We start from the raw sequence: 22,460 nt of genomic DNA, 5'->3' as shown, positions 1-22,460 counted from the left end.
GCCTACACATGCCGATGTTGTTGTTTTGCTCATCTGTTTTAAATAAGCACATGGGAAAAACAGGGGACTACAAAAATAGCACAAGCCAGAGCTGCATACAGCACAAAAGAAGAAAAAAACAACAGTGAAGTAGTTACAGCAATTCTATCACAATTCACTAGTTGTTTACATGCACAAGAAGGTAACAAATACGAACTTCCTTTCAGTTACTTACCTTGGGCTATATCTAAACACTGCATGGAAAGCATCCAATAATAATAGGCTGCATCATTAAATCGGCTTTCAACCACAGCATTGTGTGTTAGCTGCTCCAGCACTCTAACAGCTTCACTCTGCCTGCCAGCCTTGTGGAATGCTATGAAGAAGGCCAAAACAAAGAGGATTTTACAGTGTGATTATATCAATTAACTGAAATTAATGTTTTTAAATTAAGAGCAGCCTATTCAGCCAATATCAAATCATCTACTCAGAGAGGATGAAAAGGATTATACACTCGTATTTTTCTCCTTGAAAGCAGCAACACTAATGGAACATGAGATGGATCTGTAGGTATTTTATGGCTTTTGCACTGTCTCAGGGGCTCTTGAGCTGACAGACATTGTACAATGCCGGGTGTTCTGTTTTTTTATTTAAATATAGAAAAGAGTAAAACCACAATGATCTTTTAGATTTGTATACAAGCAAACTCTAAACACCACAAATCACACTTGCATTCAAAACTACAATAAATTGAAGTTAGTGCTCTAGTTTGCAATAATTTTTGAAAAAAATTTGAATAATTTTTTTTAAAGATTTTACCATTTACTATATCATTCTAGCATTTATTAAAAGCATTTCTTTAACTGAACCTCAGAAACCAGTATAAAGTTAGATACTGAATTCTCACTTGATAAAAATGCATTTGGCAAACACTGCCTTCATATAGGGTAATAAAGGAAAAAAAATAAATAAAGATAGCACAATTGCCTCCTGACTTTAGGTAGTTTCTATATAACCAAATTGTCATATATACATACACAATGATCTCTAGCTCACCCCATTTGGGGGAATTTATATCAGCCAAGAAACTTCAGCAGTCCTCTGTGGAACTAACTGTGAACAATATACCTACATGTGCAGAGCTCTGTGTGCAAACTACTAAGCTGCCCTAAAAGATGCTCAAAGGTTTACTGCTGAGACATATAAACTAGTTTTGTACAGACAGCTCACGTCTGGCATGTTCACTAGCTTGGCCCTTATATGCAAATGCAGTTATACTCTTAGATCCGAGCTGGCTCTGGAAACAGCAGATGCAACAGTCACATGGAGCTGCACCTGAGAAAAGGAAGTATACTAAAAACATGCTGGCTCCACATGGAGCTTGCTTCAAATCTCTTCTTATCCCTGGAACAATTTACGAATAAAATTTTGAAGCCTGTCCACACGATGGAAGGTTGACAGTTCTCTTTAAGGGTAATTTTATAAGCCTAACAAAAATCTAGAAAATTCTTAAAGAAACATGAAGATTTTCCTTGTACAAAGCCAACATTATCTAAACGTAAGGAAAAACAGGTCTTTCCACTCTGACCTGCAAAGTACTTGCTACACTTTGAATCTTATTGTGATGAAAATATTAATCAGAACAGTTCAGATTATATGCCAAATACCTGTAGCCACGTGTCAATCTCAGCTATGCAATGAGATGGAAAAATCTGGAACTATATTTGGATGCCATCGCTTCTGACAGATCCATAACATTTTCTAATTAATAGAGACCTCCAGCTACTTTTCTTTAAGACTGGTCTGAAAACATGGTTTCTATTTGGTTTTGAATCTCACTGATAAGAAACCCTCGAGGGCAAAGACTGCATACTCGGTGTTGGAAAAGTACAGAGGACATTTTGAGTGTCCAGTGGTCTGTCTGCAAGTCTTACCTTTTTGGGCTTCTTCAAATCTATCACTCTCTGCTAGCCACTGAGCATAAGGGACATAGACATCATCTTTGAATTCAGGATGCTTTTCACTCAAAGCAAATGCCTGAGGTACATAATAAATTCATTTTTAGCATACTGCATGATTTAAACAGTTAAAAGGTTTAGCATACTCCACGGGATCAATCTTTTATTTCCGAGTAAATTCACAATGAAAATACATACACATAATACAGATTATATCCATCTTTTCTCCAGTATGAAACTAATGTATTTTAAAATAAAAAGCAATCACCAACAAAAGAAAAACTAAGCATAGCAGCAGTCTGGATTATGAATTAGGGAAACGTGAAAGTGTATCTAGGAAATTCAGTAAATTTCACAGCATGAAACATGAAATGTTTTCATTTTTTTACTGAATGTATCTTCTAAAGAGACTGAAGCAACACTGTAAACAGGGTTTGTTTCCTAAGCTCACTAACTGGTCAACAGAAGAATAAGCATACAATTTTCAAAAGCACCTATATAATTTACAGGGGGGGTTAAGTGTCAGTTCTAGTGGCACTTTGAAAACCCTGAAGTTACACCTATCAAAATCTCAATTTGAAGAAATACGAACAGAACTAAGGTAACCCCAGCTTTGAAGTATGCGATACTGGCCGACTCGTGCTTCCATGGAAAAACCCACTGAAGTCAGCAAAACTTTACCTAATCGTAAGCATAAATCTAGCTTATAAAGTGGGGTTCACACAGCATACATTCATCAGATCTACATCATACATATGGTATTCTCACTCACACATGTCCAAGTTATAAAAATAATGCAGCTCAAAACAGAATTTCCCTGATATTTCCCCTGATATAATTTATATTTATTCTAATGGGCTAGAAGCATCTTAAGGATTTGCATAGGAAATGGGCAACTATACCTCAACAGGCAAAAAAGGTGTTCAGAAATGAGACCAAGAAATGTTCAGCCAGGACATTTAAGAAAACAAAAAAACACACTACACCAAAAAACACCAAAATCACCCATAAACAAAATCAAAGAAAGAGCAATGAGCATACAAAATTAACCTGAGTACTCAGAATCACATTCTGTGGAAGCCTTCACCCTCCCTGCTTCCCCCTTCACTCCAGTGGTGGAGGAACCAGACATTTATCTCCCTCCTTCAACCAGAGATAATAAGTAGTAGCAGTTTTGAACAAAGGAACCAAAAGCATGCTTACTTCTTCCCAGCGAAGAGTCTCCACGTAGAGTTGGACCAATGCTTTCAGGTCACCAACCTTCATGTATGTTTCTGCTGCATAGCCAGGGTTATCAAGTTTCTTAAAATAGAAGGCACATTTTAACAAAGGCTCACGCTCAGCTTTATCCAGTTTCCGAGCAACTTCTATTAACCTAGACACCATAAAAAGATGGCAAACATTCCAGGTTCAGCTGCTATTTAACTATTGTAAGAACTTCACTGTTAATCGGCTATTATTTAATACTGTAATAGTAGTATCACATGACCCGCTGTTTGAACGCTTACTGAAAGCTGTTTAAAATTCTTTTTATCTTTTACAAGCTCAAAACCTGTTCCTACAATCCTTACTAATGCACACAATTCCATATCACAACAAACTGTCCTCAGTGGGTTTGCTCAGTCATGGACAGAGGGAAGCAGTAGGTCCTACATGACTAAGTCACATGGGACACGATTCCTTAACTCTGACCTAAAAAAAAACAAACTCATGAATAAACACTACTCCATTTGCCACAAGGGAAACCGAGTCAAGGGAATGCGGAGTCACCTGTCCAAGTTTTTATGTTAAGTCAGCAGAAGACCCCAAGTATGAATTACTGCGAATCAAGAAGGATTTGACCAGGACAAGAGTTGCCCAAGAATTTATGTCTAGCAATTCCGTGCTCCAATTCAGTTGCAACAGTTTAAAACATAAATAGGCTACCAAATACAGTCACTGCTGTGATGATTACTCTGAAATGTTTAAGGCATGCATATTTTAGAAGACAGCCCCATAATACAGAGGAACCCATTCACGTTGTTTATTATTGTAACACAGTTATTTTCATAGCATAATGCCCCATGCTCTGAACATTTAATGCAACTTTTGAAACATATTAAATTGTAGATGTGCTTCAAATACAGCTTATGCACCTTTGTTTATATCATACTGAGTGTATCAAATGGGTTTTGTCCTATTTTAAAGTTAAGCAGAATTCACTCAAGTTTCTGTTATACAGTAACTCAGAGATGGAATTAAAACCTACGTATCAACCCAGCCATGGTCCCCGCTGATTTCTATGGCTTTCATGTGCTCGCCTGCAGAAAGGTACATCTCCACTGCTGCTTTTGGCTCATTGATATTCTTGGCCCAATCTGCTTGCTTTTTTATTAGCATCTTTGTGTCTTTGGGATCTCCAGACCTGAGAAAATCCTGAAATAGCACAGTACAAAAAAAGTTGGCATTACTTTCTGGTCACAAACACTGTTACATTCTGAATTCTAAAATACATAAGAGCTTTTTTGATTAATATTGTTATGCCTTCTAAGAAAAAAAAACAGTGCATACAGAGCAACAGAAATTGATCCAGCTTTCAGCAACTAATCAAAGACCAATGTTCGGTAGGAAACAATGGCATGTGTTCCCTCTGTGAGAGATTCTGTGAGGGCTATGAGAAGAATGACAAAGATGCCTCAGAGGTTATCAGTAGCTTTCCAAGGAATCAAGCTGGGAGGTTTCCCCTGTTGAACCTGTTTAAGTAGATATAAACTACTTTTGTAGTTTTGTGTTTTGTCTTTTTTTTTTCATAGATTTCTGCATGCCATCTAGGAACACACCTTTCTAAAACAAAATGCTACTAATCTTAAAAGGAGAGAGAGAGAGAGAGAGAGAGAGAAATACCAATTTTAAGTTTCTTTTAAGAAAGTGCTCTTTCATTCTCAAAGATGACTCAACCCTGTGCTTAGGTAACACCAGTACATCCACTTAAATTATACGTAAGCATCAGGATGCCCCACAAATCAATTAAAGACTGAAATCTCATTTTCTGCAAATACCCTTGATAATTGTACTACCATATATCGAAGAAGTTCTATAAGGATGGAATGACAGCTGCTCAAGAGAGCTACAGCTACTGGCTGGACTTCTGCACAGTAAGGCAAACTGCAAGTCTGGATGCTGCAATGATGACCGTTTTGAAACTATTTTTAATAGTTTGTTCAGCTTCTGCCAATACCAAAGCCCTGGCACCATATGGTTCACATCTGTGACATCATGCAGCAGGAAAAAAAATTGTACTTCAAAACTGGAAGATCAATTAAAGGCAATTTTGGCTGTTAAGAGAACAGACTACTGTCCTTTAAAACAGCTTTTACCAAATGAAAAATTAGAATAGAGCAGGAATGGAAAACTATGTAGATAGGAAAGATACCTTATCCTCAAGGTTTCTATTAAATTCTGTTTCAGATTAAAAAACAAACAAGACCCACAACACAAAAAACACACATAGCAGAACTGTTCCAGTATCACAGCTCACCACTTTCCCTGATGCAGATAGTCAGCAGGTACAGAACTACAACCAGATGTCAGCTCTTAACACTAGAACAAAATCCTATGTCAAGTTCATTTAACTACTGCAACACAGCCCTGATTCAGGAGACTAACCATACAGATGTTGTGATAATCTTCTAACATGAAAAACCGAAGACAAGGAATCAAGTTGAACAATCTTTGATACAACTTCTGTTTGCCAGCATAGGTCATCAGAGTTAAGTCCAAAATCAAAAGCTCAGCTTCTTCAAGTATAAAGAGGGTTTTATTTTGTGAGTTCTCAGTAATTTGTGATCTGGTACTGTGATAATGAGCCTATGACCACATATCAAAGGACTTCCTGACCTCTGCCTTTAGTCTGGTCTCTCTAGCTGGAACTAATCAAAGTTAGCCTCAAACACAAGAAATCAGACTCTGAAAGGGTCTCTTTGCTTAATTCTGGCACAATTAACCCCCTCCTCCCCCCTCCATCTATCTTTCCTTGGAAAAAATACCTGGCAGCAAGGGTGTTTCCCATGTTCTTCCATGCATCATGCACTCCCTGCACAAGAGGCTTCCTTCAAATGCTAATAAGTACCTTTAGTTTCTTCTGCATTGAATTACTCTCAAGGATAGGAGGCACAAGACCTTTTGCTCTCCACTAAATATAAATGTGACTACTGCCAAGAATTAAAAGATTCTAATGAAGGCTTATGGGAAAATTTTCATCCATGAATTACTTTATGTTCAAGAGCCAAAACACTGAAGCTAACGAAGACTCATCAGCCAAAAATAGCAGCAGTCCAACTTACATCAGCCAAGTCCCAAAGTATTTATATATTAAGCACTTGGAAGAAAAAGCTCTCTGTAGCATAATTCATGGAATCTATGCTAAAACAGTTTATATGCATGTCATGGTAAAGTCTTTGTCCAGTACTGGACAGAATAAGGCTCTGACAAGCGATGAACAACACTGAACACTGCATACGTTCTCAGTGATATTCAGATGAAAACACCATAGAAGACAAAAGGTAAATGATGCTTTCTTATCACCATATAAAAACATCACTTGTTAAAACGGTATTCAATTTATTTCTACTTGGGGACAGAGTTAAGAAAAAATGCCAAGACAGATTGATTCTTGGGAAGCAAATTCTCTAGGGAACAAAAATATACTAGTTCAGTATATTACACAGTTTATAAAATATATTAATACCGACTTAAATGCTTAAGTTCAAACTATGAAAGAAAAATATTTTTGTTGCAATAGGGAAGTGAATTAAACACATGGCGCACATACCTCACACCTCCACTTCAGAAGCCAGTAAATAAATAAAAAGGATTCTTGAGCAACCAGTGGGAAAGAAACCACTATGAAAACTAGATTTTTAGTTTTTGAAAAAGGCAAATGACTATGGATGATGCTCTATAACCAAAATCCCAAAGTCACCCCTAGTAGTGCCTATTAAAAAATTCACTGAAAAGCCACGAGCCACATGGATACACTTGGGGCTACACAATACACAGTCTGCTACCTCAGTTACAGGCTCTGAAGAAAAATGCCAATATTGCTTATAGACACAGAAAACAGACGTTTTCCACACCTGTAAGCCTAAATGGACTTCAGCCAACCAAAAGAGAAAGTTGGAATGCAAAACCTGCTCTTCATCCTGTCCTTTTATAGAATCATAGTTTGAAAACATTTACAGGTACCTGTTAGTATTTCTGCATTTAAATACTCAGTTGCAAACTATTACCTTCGCATAGTCAAACATGCGTAAATCAGAGTACATATCCAGAGCTAGGTTCTCATGCCCACTCTTTTTGTACAGCTTTGCTGCCTCGTGGAATTTTCCCTGGTAGGCATAAACATCTGCTAGGAACAGTTCATTGACATTTTCTCCATGCTTCTTCCGCTCCTGGAAAAAAGAAACAAGATGTAGAACATTCTAGATGATCAGGACCCAGGTGAGAAACAGGCATTGAAGGAGTTGGATTTTCAAGCTCAGATTTTAGCTGTTAATAAAATCCTGTAACATGATATGATGATTATGCTTCTCCTACATTTTTGGTGAATTTATAATTAAACGATTCAATCTCTTTATTAAAATCAGGAAGAGCAAAATTAAATGTCACTACACAAACCAAACTGTTGAAAAAAATCACTTCTCTTGATTTCATATAGGAAAATGAACAGACACAATCATTATGCTATTTAAAAAGAAAGTATCTGATGGGTTCCTTATTTTCTCCCATAGAAACTCAATAGCATATAGTTTGGCTAAATTAACAATATGTGAGGGTGGGGAGAACAACAAACATGAAAATAACTGTTAGCAATAAGCAGAGTCACAAAGTCATCAAGCACAGTGCCACTGACTCTGTCACCACATACAAGAGCTCGGGAGGCACTTCAGAGCGCCTGCACATATTCTCCTGCAAACTGGAGGGGCTCGTTCCATGCAGGAAGCTACCACACGTGCCAAGCATATGCAGTGCCACAGCAGCCTTTCTGCAGATCAGGCAGTGGAGCAATGCCACACACACTGCATGCATACAGGCGTCTGTTTTACCCCGTATCTCAGAAATGCATCAGTGCCCGGCTTTGGATAGAATTGTTACTGGTCTATCCCATATGAAAATACGTAGCTATGAACTAAATTCAACAAAAACTGCACTAAAGAGGCAAAAGCATTCCACATGCACACACAGTTGAATCTCTGCTGCCAAAGGAGACCCTCACCACCACTGTTTCCAGTCACATTTATTGGTAAGGGCTGTTGAAAGTTCCCTTTTAGAATTTCATTAAAATAACAATCAGAGGAATTGTTACACCATTTTTGAAAGATTTCACATAATCTTGCCAGATAAAAAGATCTGGCAGTTATGTTTCCTACTGTCATCAATTAGAAAAAAAGTGTCATTACCAAGAGAAAACAGTCATATTAATGAAATGTGTGCTTAATTACACCCTTACAAGCCTGAAAAGGAATCCAATATACCACAAGCAACAGTAAGCAACGATGCAGAACTCTCACTTCAGAAGAAGCATCTTCAAGAAGTCTGAAAGTAAGTTTATGCTGATTTACAAGGGGAATCTTAATAATTAAACAGACTACAACATGACAGTAGCAGAATATTCTCAGCAGATGCAGATCTGGAGAAGCATGGGTAAAAAAGAAAGGTTATTATTGGTGAGAGAATGCTCTCATCTACTTATTTACCCTTTAAGAAAAAAAAAGGTGGGGTGGGGGGTGCTCCTAGCACAGAGCTTGTCCCATGTTAGACACCAAGAAAAAAGTTAACTGCAACCAACAAATGGCTGACATTTTGACAGAACCAGGACGGCTTTGCAAGGAATGGAAGGCAAGGAATGTGTTCTTTCAGAGAAGGTGCAGATCTATTTAGCATGAGATAGAGGAATCCCCTTTATGCCACCTCAACACAGATCTTCAAACCAAGCATTATCATCAAGTGGTCTCTGTAAAAGGACAAGAGAGCATGTCTTTTAATGTGCTCATGACAGACAGTTATTGTCAAGTGAAATTCTATCAAGAAGTGTGAAAAGAATGAGAAGTAGTGATTAGAACACAGCATGGAAGTAAGGAATCCTAAATTCTATTTCCAGTTGTCACAGACTTGTCATGAGACCTTGAGTTTGTCATTTTATTTCTCTGGGCCTGTTTCTGGTTCTGCAAAGAGTAGATAATAGTAATTACCTACCTCCAGGGGGTAAGGAAAGGCTTAATTAACTCATGTTTATGAAGTATTCTGTACTAAGATCTATTAGCACAGTAGTATTCTACCAATTATTAGTTGAATATTTTTCCAGTTTTCCTGAATGCTTCTAAGTTCTCATACAGTGCACTGTCCCACAAATACATTTTTCTCCCAGTTAAGTTTCAGTCCCATGACCAGAATTAGAGTCATCCCTGCTAATCAGGATTTCTCACTCTGAACACAAATCCAACAGTCAGAAGCACTAACGGAACAGACATCTCTCCAAAACAGAAGGCACTTATTTCAGCACAGTGTGTTTTCTTACGCTATCTTTAACATTCTCTTACCTCAATACTGCTGATCAATTCTAGATATCTAAGGTCTCTTATTCTGGTAAATGCCTATTGAAAAGAAACAGAATAAAAGGAATTTACTTGAAAAGCCAGGAAACCAACAAAATGTTGTTACACATAAATCAAGGTGTCTTTGTGCATGTAGGACAAACAGCAACACGTCGATTTTTGTGTCTGTGCAGCACCTAACCTGGTGGGCTCTTACTACAACCAGGACCCCTCAGCCACTACAATAAATATGACAAGGGGACAGCTCAAACAGCTGAGCACTGAAAACAAACGGTGAAGGTAGGGACTAGTAGTTGTATGCATGTCAGTCTCACAGGAAATGCAAAATACCTTTTAAAATATTACATGCTTTTATTCTGGCTATTTTACAGCATTTCTACTTTTCTGTTAGACATGGTACACACTAAAATTTAAGGAGACTATTGCAAGTATAACATATAAATGACTGTATTGCTGAAACAATACACATATGCTTATGGTTTTTATACCATTCTTAAAATTCAGTATAGAAGCAGCCCAGGGAGAAGACAGCAAGAAGGCAAGACAGAAGTACTGGGAGACGGGGTAATATCTTTGGCGAATGGAGATAAATGCACAACCCAAAGTCCCAAGTGGCAAAGTCACGTGCAAGTTACAGCAGCTTAGCACTTCTTCTTGACAGGCATCAAAAAATAGAAATTTAACTCTTTAGACTGCATGTTCAAGACGTGTAGCCAAACTAGTGCTTAAGAGGGCACAGAATATTCTGCTTACACCAGATCGGACTAGGAACTACGAGAGCCTTTAATGTCAAGAAGCTGCTTTTGTTCACATTAATCCGCTCTAATTCTAAGAGGGCACTACTTTAAAATTCCAAGGAGGCACTGAAAACTTCTTTTTAAGAGTATCTATTTGCATAAAACCATATATGAAACTGGAATTATTCTGATGCTTCCACCTCATGAAAAAAAGAGAAAAATAAAGCATTTAACATCCTAAAAAAAAATTTTTAAAAAAAATCTGTTATTAAAAGATGCCTATCATTGCAGGCCATTCCCTGCATATTTTTAGAATGCTTTGTCTTTCATACAATATTTACGGCATTGAACTCAGTTTGCCCTCTCTTATTTGAAAAAAGATGCTGAAGGAAAAATAGGGAAAGTATTTTATGCCAGAGAAAACTGTGTTATTTGGTATATGCCCACCTACATAATACTCCCCAAAATGAGACATCCCTGATAGAAGGTGACTAAAATGATGACATGCCATCATCACCATCCTCAAAGAAAACTAACGTGTAAGTAAAAAACAATGAAATCTACACATTTAAACTGAGGTTCTGAAACACTTGGGGTGGAGGACACAAAGAATAGATTTATAGGCTGGGGGGGGAGGCTCAGCTGAGAAATTCTTTGCTGCCACCTGGTGGCGAGCAGCACCACTGAACAACTCAGTTTTATTTCTCAAACTCATCAGCTCATTTTCCAGCAGATGTAAGAAGCCTTTCTTTATATTTAGCACTTATTTAGAATATGGCATTTATCTAGAAGAAAAAAATGGATCCCTGTTTAAAATCTCATCTCCAGATCTTGTATATAACACAGACCAGGCCTAGGACAGGTAAGGTAGTAACAGAAACACCACTTCATGTTCCAGCAATTAAGAAGAAACAATGACAGCAAAATAAATAAATAAATAAATAAATAAATCTGCTAATCAAGCAAATAACTACTTTACCTTTTTAGCTGTTTCAAACTCCAGTCCTTCTAAGGCTTCCATGGCCAGTTCTTTCCAGTCAGCATCAGTCACTCCTAAACATGCAATTTGATATGCTTCTTTAAACATTTTCCGTTCCAGATATTGATACATGGGCGCAGACTAAGGATTTCCATTGGAAAAATGTGCATTAGAAAGCATAATACTGAGGTACATTTGTGAAATTCTCTATACAGTCAGAAAAAAATTACATTCCAATCACAACTTTTATGAAATTCCACAGGGAATAAATGTATGTTTTTGTACAATGTGTAGAATAACATTCTGGGGGAATTATCAGTGTATCTTCAGACCAGCTTGGTTAATTATATTCCAAACACATCCACCTTGAAGTCTTCACTTCCCAGCACATTAGGAAGTAGTTAATGAATTCTTCTGATTCCTCTGAGCATTGTACATGCTAGATATTATGTATGAAGGTTTTTTGTTGTTCTGTTTGTTTTTAAAGAAAATACTATGAAGACAGAGCAAAGGAGGGAGTAGTTTGTTCTCAAAGGCTCCAAGCATGGCAGGTTACCCAACAGAGCAGGACGAAGCATCCCTAGAAATATTCAAACCCAACAGCAAGGGGCATCGTGAGGAAGTAACTCCACTCTGCCAACCTGATGACAAAGCTGTTTTACCAAGACTGAAACTATTAAGCCCAGAAGATGCTGACCTCTCCTAAGGACCTGCCCTAAAAGCAAGTTAAGGAGAAACGCTGTCAACTGTGGCAGGCTGATGCAAACAGAACAAGGCTCAGGGACCTGCAGCTGCAGCTCAAACCCTCTGAATGAGCACAGAGTGCTGCTGCTTCCTTAATTCTGGGTTTGCAAGTAAAGAAAGGATGCATATTGATCTCCATGTTACTTTTACCAATTTATCTCAAAACTTTTTGATCCCCTCTCCCACCAAAGTACACTTTTGAATAACCTGCCTAAAGCATTCCAAAGACAGACTAAAAAGAAGCACACTAGGCTTGGCATATCTCACAGCTACCAACCGTACTGGACAATCCAGACTTCAATTAAGGGGTCTAATTACTTAATCAGCGTAACGTCTACAGAGTAGACAGGGATCTAACACAGGATATCCATTAGTTCAACAAAAGCACATAGCACATTTGCCTTCTTCATTGACCTTGAATTTCAAATCTTGCACAAAAATGTGTGTCAGAAGTGAGTCACAAACTGTTTTTTTTTTTTCCTTTTTTGTTTGTTTCTTAGACTGCTTTGTATTCTTCCATTGCTTCCCATAATATAGAAAATAGCATTTTGTGGATGGCAATTTATAAACTTGGCATATAAAGACTACGCGTGCATGATACAGTCAAACTAAAGCATGCAGCTTAAATATTATCTAAATACACTTAGATGATGCAGTATTTGTTGTACTCATAAGGAAAATAAAATGAAAACTTGAAGAAAGATACACAAACTACATTAAGAATACAGGAAGAGGTAACACCCGCACCATAAATTTAAAAGCAAAGATGACTATAAGTACATTTGCAATTAGAGAAGTAGAAAGAATCAACAGTAAAAAGGAAATTAGATTCATTATGATCAAATAAAAATAAAATAGATCATGCAATGTATCTTATACGGCAATAAAGAAGATTTGTAATTGCAATCACTACGGTAACAGAATACTGGTAAATTTCAGAAAAGCTTCTTCACTTCTTAAACACTGGTGTTTATGAAATGTAAAGCAACACTTAATGAGATAAAAGGATTACCTGCGGAACTTCAACAGCTGACATAGAAAAAACATGAAGACAGAAGATCTTGGAGCCGTTGTAACCCACAACAAAGCCTTGAAGTTTTTGTTGATGGACAGGGAAGTTACTAGCTTTGATATTGAGGTAACCCCCTCCAGAAAAGCAAAGCATATCCTCACACTGTGTATTCCATGCCACACTGTTAGCGTTGGGTTCCTAATGAACAAAATAACTGATGATTACAACAGATACAACCACATAATCTTTCCTAAGAAATATGCATCCTTCAGATAGAACATTTGATCTATTATAGCTTGGCATGTGCACACACACACACGCACATGTATTTATTATTTACATTTGCAATAATCTAAAGCCTCATATATTACTAAACAGATTTACAGAGCCATATTTTACATTTCAACAGCTATAATTGTCTTTTTTTGTTTTGCATTTGGTAATTATCTATGCTAGCAAACTGCAGAACATACTATTCCGCAATAATAAACTGTTTGCTAGCTACCACACTGAACTGATCATTTTTGTGCCTGTAACTCAAAGAAAGGTACAGACCTTGTCTTTGTAGCACTTCATACTTTCTATACAGTATTCTCTGAAAATACTTCAAATGAGTGAACACTCAAAGGGACTGTTAAGCTTTCAATAAAGAGAGAATTATTATTCATGTTATAGTCTGGGAATACATAACAAACAAGTTTAGGCTTTGTGTTCATATTATGATAAAGCCAAAATTCTTGTTAACATTAATACTTGAAAAGGAACCAGGACAGAGCTCTGAATTAACCTGAAAGGGTCACTTGTTAAAGTGTTCTTCATTCAGCTGTTGCTCACACATCTCCTGTCTTCTAATTCCTCATCTACCAACCCTAAAACAGTAGTTTTCACTGAGATATAGTTACGTTCTACAAACAGAAATTAATGGTTTAAATAACTTATTCAAACTTAAAACTTTTGTTATGTTCTGTGTTCTCAATCTCTTCCTGCCCCCTCCCCCCCCCCTTTTTTTTTTTAGGGATTGAGAACAAGACTAAGTTTTACCTGAAACAGCAACTCTTTGGTATGAATATCATACACTAGGCAGGTATCATTTTCATCAACCACTGCGAGCTTGTTTCGAGATGCACTCATATCCAGACAGCGCACAGCTGTGGATTGCTTCAACAGGACGATTGCAAAGACATTATCAACAAATATCTTCAGAATCTAGACATATTTGAAACCAAAGTCAGTCAAGTTTTTGTTCCTAGAACTAGAAATCACCCTAAGTACAAACGCTAATCCTGTATAAAGCATGCAATCGCAATTTTTTTTTCTCAGAGAAATTGTAAAATAAAATTTAAAAAAGGTTTCCAGTCTGAGGTAACTTGAAATTCAAGACTTGTTTCCAAACATACTCTAGCTTGCAAGCCCACACAAATAGGACATTTGCTAAGCATCCTGAAATTTTTAATCCTCCACTTTAACAATTACATTAATATATGACTAAAGGAAAGTATAACATTGATACAGAAGACACTAAAGATCTCAAATTCCTTTTTACTTCTGTCCTTAACATCAGTATCTATGGGCTCCAGTTTGCAACTCTCAGAGGACACACACACGCACACCACCACCCCTCCAATGACAAATGTTTTCTCAGTTCACCAAGACCTCTGTTTTTGTCAGTTGTTCTAGCAACATATGGGCTTAAAAGTCAAGCAAGTTTGCATAAATTTTGTAACCAGAGAAAATGAAAGAAAGAAGCAATCATTTTTAAACACAAGATGAGATTCAGTCAAATAAAATTTTAGGTTATGAGAAAACATGCTGCTCTTAAAGGTCTCCCCCAAAGAGCATTAAACAGGTTTTATTTTCAGTGAAAAGACACATACCAGACGTTATGGGTTACCTGACCATTCTTTAGACCAACTAAGAGGCCTTCTCTTCCTGGAGGTCCTCCAATTACTTTAATGTAACGAATAAGAGATTCCATCAGCCATTCCCGTTCTTTAACGCCACTAAATGAGAGGCACTGCAATCTTTTCTCCTAAAGACACAGTAATGTACACAATACTGCATAAAGAAAAAAACTTTGTGCCTCTGAGGTTTTGCATTTATACCTATACTGGGTGTGCCTATTTCACAAACAAAAAAATCAGAATGTCAGTCAATTTAACAGAGTGAATTCTTTAAGGCTTCTTAGTGCTATGAACAAACAAACAAGCAAAAACAAACAAACAAAAAAAACCACCTGGTTTTGCAGCTCACTTTTGCCCAAAGGTTCCCCTACATTGGGTGCTACAGTTCTCTATGGCAACTGTTTTACTAAAGCAGAGCCACCTGCGGCATGCCACAGGCATAGCTTACGATGTGGGCGCTGTACATGGTAACAGCACTACACGTTGTATTGTCTAAGAGTGCAAACCCGTACAGTTCTTCCCCTTAAGATATCAAACTTTTCCTACCAGCTCTTTGGAAAGCTACCTTCAAGTCTGAATATACCCCAAAACTACTTTTAATTTTAAGGCACATACCTGGCATAAAATTATGTGATCTGAACATACAACCAGCAAGTTGCATTCAAATTTCTTTACTATTTTTTCCTTCACCCGATAATACATATCTGAAGAATCATCTGAGTATAGCTCATAAATCAAGATTTTCTCTGGCATCTGGATGGCTAATCTGTTTTTGTAGATTGCAATTTTCTTTACAAGCTCTCTGCCTTTTATTCTAACTAGAGGGAAAGAAAAACAAAGAAAACATAGTATAGGCTGACATGAAATAACAGACTAAGACAGAAAAAATCATTATAAAGATAAAATTTATTTTTTCTAAAGCACCTACATTTAACAGCAGATTGCTGCTAGGATACGTTTGTTTTTCTGCATCTATATAAATTGTTATGTGGATAGAAGGTCATCTTCCTCTACTTTTTTTTTTTTTTTTCAACTGCACATTCCTGACCAGTATTTGATCCCTTCCCATAAAAAGCCAAATTAGCACAAAAATAAAAATCAGCACAAACTGTTGAGGTTGCAAGTAAAAAAAAACAAAAACAAACACAATATAAATATATATATATACACCTATATACCTATATATATATATAGGTATTTTTATCTCATTTGCACAGATTAAAATCTTATCTTAAAAGCTTCTGCCCCTCCCATCATCCTTTCAAATCCCCATATCTTTCATTAAGCTTGTCAGCACTAATCCTCCAGAACCCAAGTTTGCACTCTCATCCTGCAAAAAGGATCCTCAATTTTACTGTGGAAGTGCCAACAATCTGACTGGTAGATGAAGCATGTATTCCAAGTGTTCTGATGGATATTAAAAAAAAAAAAAAAAGTAACGAGATTGAAGCTTTGGCCTGGAAGTGTGAAATTACCTTTTTGTTCAGTGATGAGGTGTTGGACAATAACATCAGTCATGCTGTCTCTGTAAGCATAGCGATCTTTATAAAGTCCATGAACAGTGCTGAAAATCAACTGATAAAAGGATATTGTTCCATCCTGGCACCCTACTGCCTGAACACAAGGAGAAAATAATTTTAGTTAATTGGTACGTGTAGGTGAGAATTGGCAAAACTTCCAGTATTTATGAGCATTATGTTCCTTTTCCTGCATAATGTATAGACTGAAAGCAATTACAAGTTACTTGTACTAAAACAGTGTCAGAAACGCTGTTGACCTTTGTAATGCAAAGCAAGGACTGATGCTATCATAGACTTGATTTATGTTTTGGGTTGTTGTTTTTGTTTGTTTTCTTATTTTGGTGGTTTTAGTGTTTTTTGTTTGTTTGTTTTAAATCTGCTCTGTATCTCTTAACATTTGTGTATTAGCAGACTGCAGCATTTATGACTAACAGTTGCCCTGCTGGTATTTTCCACAAGGTATAAAGCTAGAAACTCTAAACAGAAAAAGAACTCAAACATTTTCTTCCCATCATAGAACTAGATTTGGTCGACTTAGAAGTCATTATCATTTTTTTCCCCTCCTCCTTCTCCTCCATTCCCAAACCCTCCTCTTTGTAAATCAAAATGCAGCAAATGCTTACCATCTCAAAGCAAGAATGACACTCATTTACTGCCATACTGCAGCCCACGTTTTACTTCTGCAGGATATTTTTAATTTCAGTGGTAGCTGAAATATTTTAGGAGCTCACTAAACAGTGTTTAGGTTCTGTTGTCTCACTAGGGACATACAGACTAGACAAATGAATTTGAAAATGTATGGTCTTGCCTTATGGCTCACTGTCTGTGGAAATATCAGTAAAATGTACCTACTCACCACATAGTTGGAGTCTGGTTTAGCTTTGCACGTCCACACCCAGCTACTTTGCTCTCCTATGGTTCCAAGACGCACACCATCCTTCGTGAAGAGTGAAACTTGTTTATCGGAACCTCCCAATAAAATATACTCTCCCTTAGTAAAATAGCTGACACAGCAAGGGTCAAAATTGAGCACTCTGTCCTTCCCAATCTAGGAGGGAAAATAAAAATACATAAGTAAAAAATATTAACAAAAGGATCGTTTCATATCTTCCCGAGGCAGCAATAACAGGTGAATAGAAACGCAAGGATCTTTTTCTTAGTGGCAACTGCTGTCACCAAGACCATTCTCCTCATCTCTCCAGCCACGCACAACTTTTCAATACTTTAGAAACATTGTCTATCTTAATATTCCAAAAGGCAGATCTAAATTACATCCAAAAGTCACAAAAGCTGTAAAGGCATTAATACAAGAATTTTAAGACAGTAGCTGAGTTGCCACAGGAGACACAAGAGCTAGAGAAAAATCTGGTGGGGGGGGGGGGGGGGGTGGTGAGGTGGTGGGGAATGACAGATTCATTACAGGCCTGGAGAGCAGAAAACATTTAATGCAGCTAATAAAGCCTTAATACAGAAGTACTTTGTATACAGTACACAAAGCAGAATCAGAAATACCATACCACCTTCCAAAAACATACCTGTTTGCCACTAAGTTGATAAAAGGAAAGCTTTTGACCCCAATCGGCTACAGCTAAAGTATCATTGCGTTCATCTCTAAGGACAACAAAAAAAGTTAATGGCAATTTTTATCGTAACTTAATTGTAAATTTCTTAGAGCAACAGAACCAAGTAATAGGATAGCAGAATATATTTCAAATTACTCAAAACAAACAAACAAAGCAGTAACAAAAACCTACAACCACCAAATGAAAGTACAGCAGAGAAATCTTACCATTTAAAACTGAGGAAGACAGCTTAGAGACAAAGGAAAAATCAGTCTCCTTTACAGGAATAACTGAAAAGCTTGATTCTGCTATGTCAGTAGCAGGTGCAGTGAAACTAGTGGTCCTTTTAAACAAATGAAGCACCTGGGCCCAGCTTCTGACCTTAGCTACAGTAGTATAAAGTCACCATAATGTCAAAACCAATACAGCTAAGCAAAACAACTACAGCTATGAGAACGCAAGGCAGAAAAGGAAATTCTTCCTGCCAGACCAGCAGCATAGTGAGGAAAGGGTTCAGTACCAAATTTGTTAACTTTGGTACTCTGGCATGATCTGTGCAGCTTGGAACAAAACGTTAGAGTCACCTTCTCTACGGTCTTGCTTAGGAAGAAGGGAGATGGAAATCTGAGCATTCTGCTGCAAATAATGCTTCTAACCCTCAGCTGAAAAAAAAAAGAAAACAAAAAAGCTACTGAAAAGCTAACTGTTCGGTAAGCCTTCCCTTTGCTCAATGTGCAAGGTATGCATTTGTGAGAAAAAACAAGCTGCTATCACACGCTTAAGAAGTATCTCACAATGAACACATGCTGGCAGAATAAATTAGTACTATACCAGCAACTCGTAATCCCGGATTTCCTAACTTTTGAATACCTGGTTTGGCAACCTGCATAAATACTCTTTGCCTTTGCTGCTTTTTGTAAATCACTCTACTGGGTAATACAGATGGATATATCTGTATGTATGTATGTGCCTTTGTAATTTCACTCACAAGCTGAAATCCACAGGGGTCTCTTCTTCCTGCTGGTCTTCTACCTGTGTCTCACTACACTGTCTATTGCCAGGCCTGGATTTCAATTCTGGTATCTCCTCTACATGGCTGTTATCTGACTCCTCTCGTTGATCTGCTCTGCTCCAAAATCTCTCCCACCTACTGCAATAGCAATTGTTTATTCACATATATGTCACAGCATTGCCTCTGAATTGAAGTGCAAACAGGTTCTCCCCTCCCTCCCCCAATCCAAACAACAAAGACAAAAGAAATGTTTATGATACCTAAGCAGAATTTGTTCCCAGTTTATCCATGTAATTAAACACTGGCAAAGACAAACCCCAATACACAATCACTAAAAAATAAAAGAAGTAACATATTTGCCATTAATGTGTTCCAGCAGGTTGAAAGTCAAGCCTTTCTGCCATCAGTCTATCTGCTATCAAGAATTAGCCGGTCAGCATGAAAAAACAGGAAGAATTAAATTATTTACCTGGATGGATTCCAACAAATTGACCATATTGGAGATGAAACGCCCCCTGTACGCTCTATTTTAACTTTCTCTTCACCATTTTTATTCCGTATGCTGACAATGCCATTGAACATCCCCAAAGCAAGGTACTGGCCATCATTTGTCCAGCTGATAAAACATACACATACAGAAGAGTAAACTACTAAAAACAAGCATCAGGAAGGTAAAATGGTACAGCATACTCAAATAGGGACAATAGATTGAAATATATTTCTAAAAGGGAGTTCTGGGATATAGCCAGTAATCCTTGTAATTTGTTTATGCACCTAAATCCCCATTTATGGCACCAGCACGCAGTTCACAGCAAGAACATTTTATTACACACACAAATAAAGCAGAAAAAAAATAAAGATATCATCTGCTTGCCATACTTCTATGGTGCTAATTAACACATACATTTTTGAGAATGAGATCGTTGACAGTAGACCAGACTTTTAAAAGCTACATTTAGAACACGGAAACTGCATGGTGCTGGGTTAGAGGAGACCTGCTTCTATGCTTGTCTCTACTGTAGTAAGCTGGATGACTTTACACAAATTAGTATAGCCTTCCTTCAGGTTCCCCACGAAAGTAGTATCACCTTCTGCAAATACCAACAACACGGAAGACGAACAGCTCTGCAAAAAAGTGTGTAATTATCTTTCCTCCAACTTCCTTGTGCTGTTACTGCACAAGTTGGCTAAACAGATGGAGAGAGAAATTAAGACATCAGCTCAAAACCAGAGCACCTCCCTGGTACTTTCTGACAGGGTTTGTTTTAACAGTACCAAATAAACCTCCCAGACCATTTACTATTTAAAGTGAAACAAACAAACAAAAAAAGCAGCTCTCTGAGAAGACAACACAAGAAAGAACAACTCATCTTTGATGAGTATTAGCCTTATTTCTACTGGAGCATTCTACACACCATTAAAATATTTTAATAATGAAAATGGCAGAGCAGCATAAAATACGCAATGCTACTACTCAGCAAGCTGGGAGAGCCCCTCTCATACTGGGTGCGCTGTCTGGAAAAACATTGAACTACTTTGCTTGAATTTTTTTCCTTTAAGCTTGCAGATTATTTGAACCATTTGTACTGAAACTAATGTAAATGATACAGGTAATTATTAAAACTTACCTACAGCAAGTAATCTTACTGCTAGCTTTATGTTTAGAGACTGACTTCTGTTCAGGAGACCACAAACCTTGATAAAAACAAACAAGAAGCCAAAGTAAATTATAGGTAAGCTTTTACCAGCCTTCAGATTAGAAAATAATATTGTCAGAAAATTCAGTTTGGACTTCAAAGTCATCAAAGTCTCGATCACTATTAGAAGGACATTTAAATACACGTTATATAATCAGTAAAGGGGGGAAATATCTAATAGAGGAAGGGTTTCTCTGGAAAAATCACAGTAAAAGTACATTTTATTCTAGGACACGTCACTACATAGTCCTCTCCAACTGATTTTAAATGATATAATTAAGAATCTAATGTTACTTAACTTTAGCTAACATATCTCTCCTGGACAGAAAGAGCCATACATATCTGTGGTTAGCTTAGCTATACAGCTTTTATGGAATTCAGTGACTTAATGGAAAAGTGAGGAGAAGACATACCAAAATCACTGGAAGAGCAGGATGCCAACTGATGAGTAAGAGGATTGTATGAAACGCACTGTATAGAGTCATTATGCCTAGAATGAAGTTACAATCGCATTTCAGTAAGTCACTCTTAAGTGCCTTTTTCTGACTTTCAGCGAGATAGCAGCAAGGCTCACCAGATGGCAGAAATAACTTGATCAGCTTGTATTACATCAAATTAATCTGCAATTACTGTAAACTAAATCCATAACAAAACCTGAAAAAATTGTCTCTGCATGGCACAATTCACTGCGTTTCATCAAGATCAGCTAAAAACATATGTAGGTGGTGGTTTGTGAGATGTGATTAAAGGTTATATCCAAACCCTAAGCATGCTTGGGTATGCTCCGAACTAGTGCAGTAGCTCGTGTATAATAACTAGTAATAATTGTACACACACATTCAGAAACAGAATTTGAAGATGTAGCTTAAAAGAGATGACATATTAAACATAGCAAGAGAAATATGGGAGTACACTGAGAAAAAAAGTACCAAACCTTACCTTCAGTTTGGTCTTTGCCCTAGTTCTATATTAAGTTGGTTTATTACACAGATCAGTTATATTCCGTTTCATTTCATCTCAACCTACAAAGTTTCCCTAGTTCTTTGCCAGCTCTCTAAATTGAGAGATTAATCTAAGCCTTCCTGCCCTCTGTAATGCCTTTAATTGCTTTCCTGCCTCATTCAGGTACTTTGACTATTCTTTTCCTCTTCCCTCTCCCATTAGCCACTGGCATTTTCTCTGACCTTAGTTAACCTTCTTCCAACTCTCTCATCACTTACTCTTTGACAGCAGGGTGCATAATCAGAGGCTGTATTTGAGGCACACAGAATTAAAAGGCATCACTTACGTGTATTTCAGAATTCCTTCCAACTTTGAAGTCCAAATTATCACACTTTTATCAGCTGAGCCAGACGCAAAACGTTTGCCTAGGAATTAAATATAATTTAAATCGCATACATGAGAATCCTTTGCACTCCAAGTATTTAACCAAATAGAGAGCAAGATGTTCTTGAACTGGACAAGGCTCAAATAATAACGGGCCTAACACTGTAAGTGTCTTGATGCGGCTGCACTTCTCTACGTGAAATTTCAGTGGCTTTATTTTGATACTCCTTCGGAGACTGCCTCATTAAAGCCCAGTAATGCAAGCAAGGAGATGGCCTTTCCAACGCTGCCAGTCACGCGTTGAAGATTTGTTACCAGTGTCAAGAGAAATGTGACATATTTTCAAAGGCACTGGCTCTAACTTAAATATTAGTATTTGAGAGTAAGTCCTTCGAATCCACACGCAGTACTTCCTCACGGAATGAGCACCAGAAGCAATGA

At 37.3% G+C, this 22,460-nt stretch overlaps 1 protein-coding gene across 2 annotated transcripts in view; it reads right to left on the bottom strand.

The window, feature by feature from the left end:
* The window catches only part of IFT122 (intraflagellar transport 122), a 30,228-nt gene extending 8,229 nt beyond the window's left edge, over positions 1–21,999 (bottom strand). Inside the window, exons 1-17 of one of the 2 annotated variants that reach the window (XM_084292653.1) lie at positions 21,982–21,999; positions 20,625–20,691; positions 19,466–19,612; positions 17,958–18,033; positions 17,279–17,470; positions 16,378–16,516; positions 15,518–15,720; positions 14,893–15,030; positions 14,043–14,207; positions 13,002–13,199; positions 11,246–11,386; positions 9,515–9,568; positions 7,205–7,366; positions 4,186–4,352; positions 3,141–3,312; positions 1,914–2,016; positions 215–355 (exon numbers count right to left, since the gene is read on the bottom strand). In XM_084292653.1, coding sequence (XP_084148779.1) covers positions 215–355; positions 1,914–2,016; positions 3,141–3,312; positions 4,186–4,352; positions 7,205–7,366; positions 9,515–9,568; positions 11,246–11,386; positions 13,002–13,199; positions 14,043–14,207; positions 14,893–15,030; positions 15,518–15,720; positions 16,378–16,516; positions 17,279–17,470; positions 17,958–18,033; positions 19,466–19,578 — 2,164 coding nt within the window. In that variant the 5' untranslated portion in view covers positions 19,579–19,612; positions 20,625–20,691; positions 21,982–21,999. Of the gene's footprint in view, positions 1–214; positions 356–1,913; positions 2,017–3,140; positions 3,313–4,185; positions 4,353–7,204; positions 7,367–9,514; positions 9,569–11,245; positions 11,387–13,001; positions 13,200–14,042; positions 14,208–14,892; positions 15,031–15,517; positions 15,721–16,377; positions 16,517–17,278; positions 17,471–17,957; positions 18,034–19,465; positions 19,613–20,624; positions 20,692–21,106; positions 21,152–21,981 lie in introns of those variants that run through there. The other variant, XM_084292654.1, reaches the window with a different exon arrangement.
* Between the last annotated feature and the right edge of the window lie 461 nt (positions 22,000–22,460).

Source organism: Netta rufina (assembly GCF_964035555.1).
Source record: "Netta rufina genome assembly, chromosome: 10".
NCBI lineage: Eukaryota > Metazoa > Chordata > Aves > Anseriformes > Anatidae > Netta > Netta rufina.
This window is presented reverse-complemented; position numbering and strand designations above follow the sequence as displayed.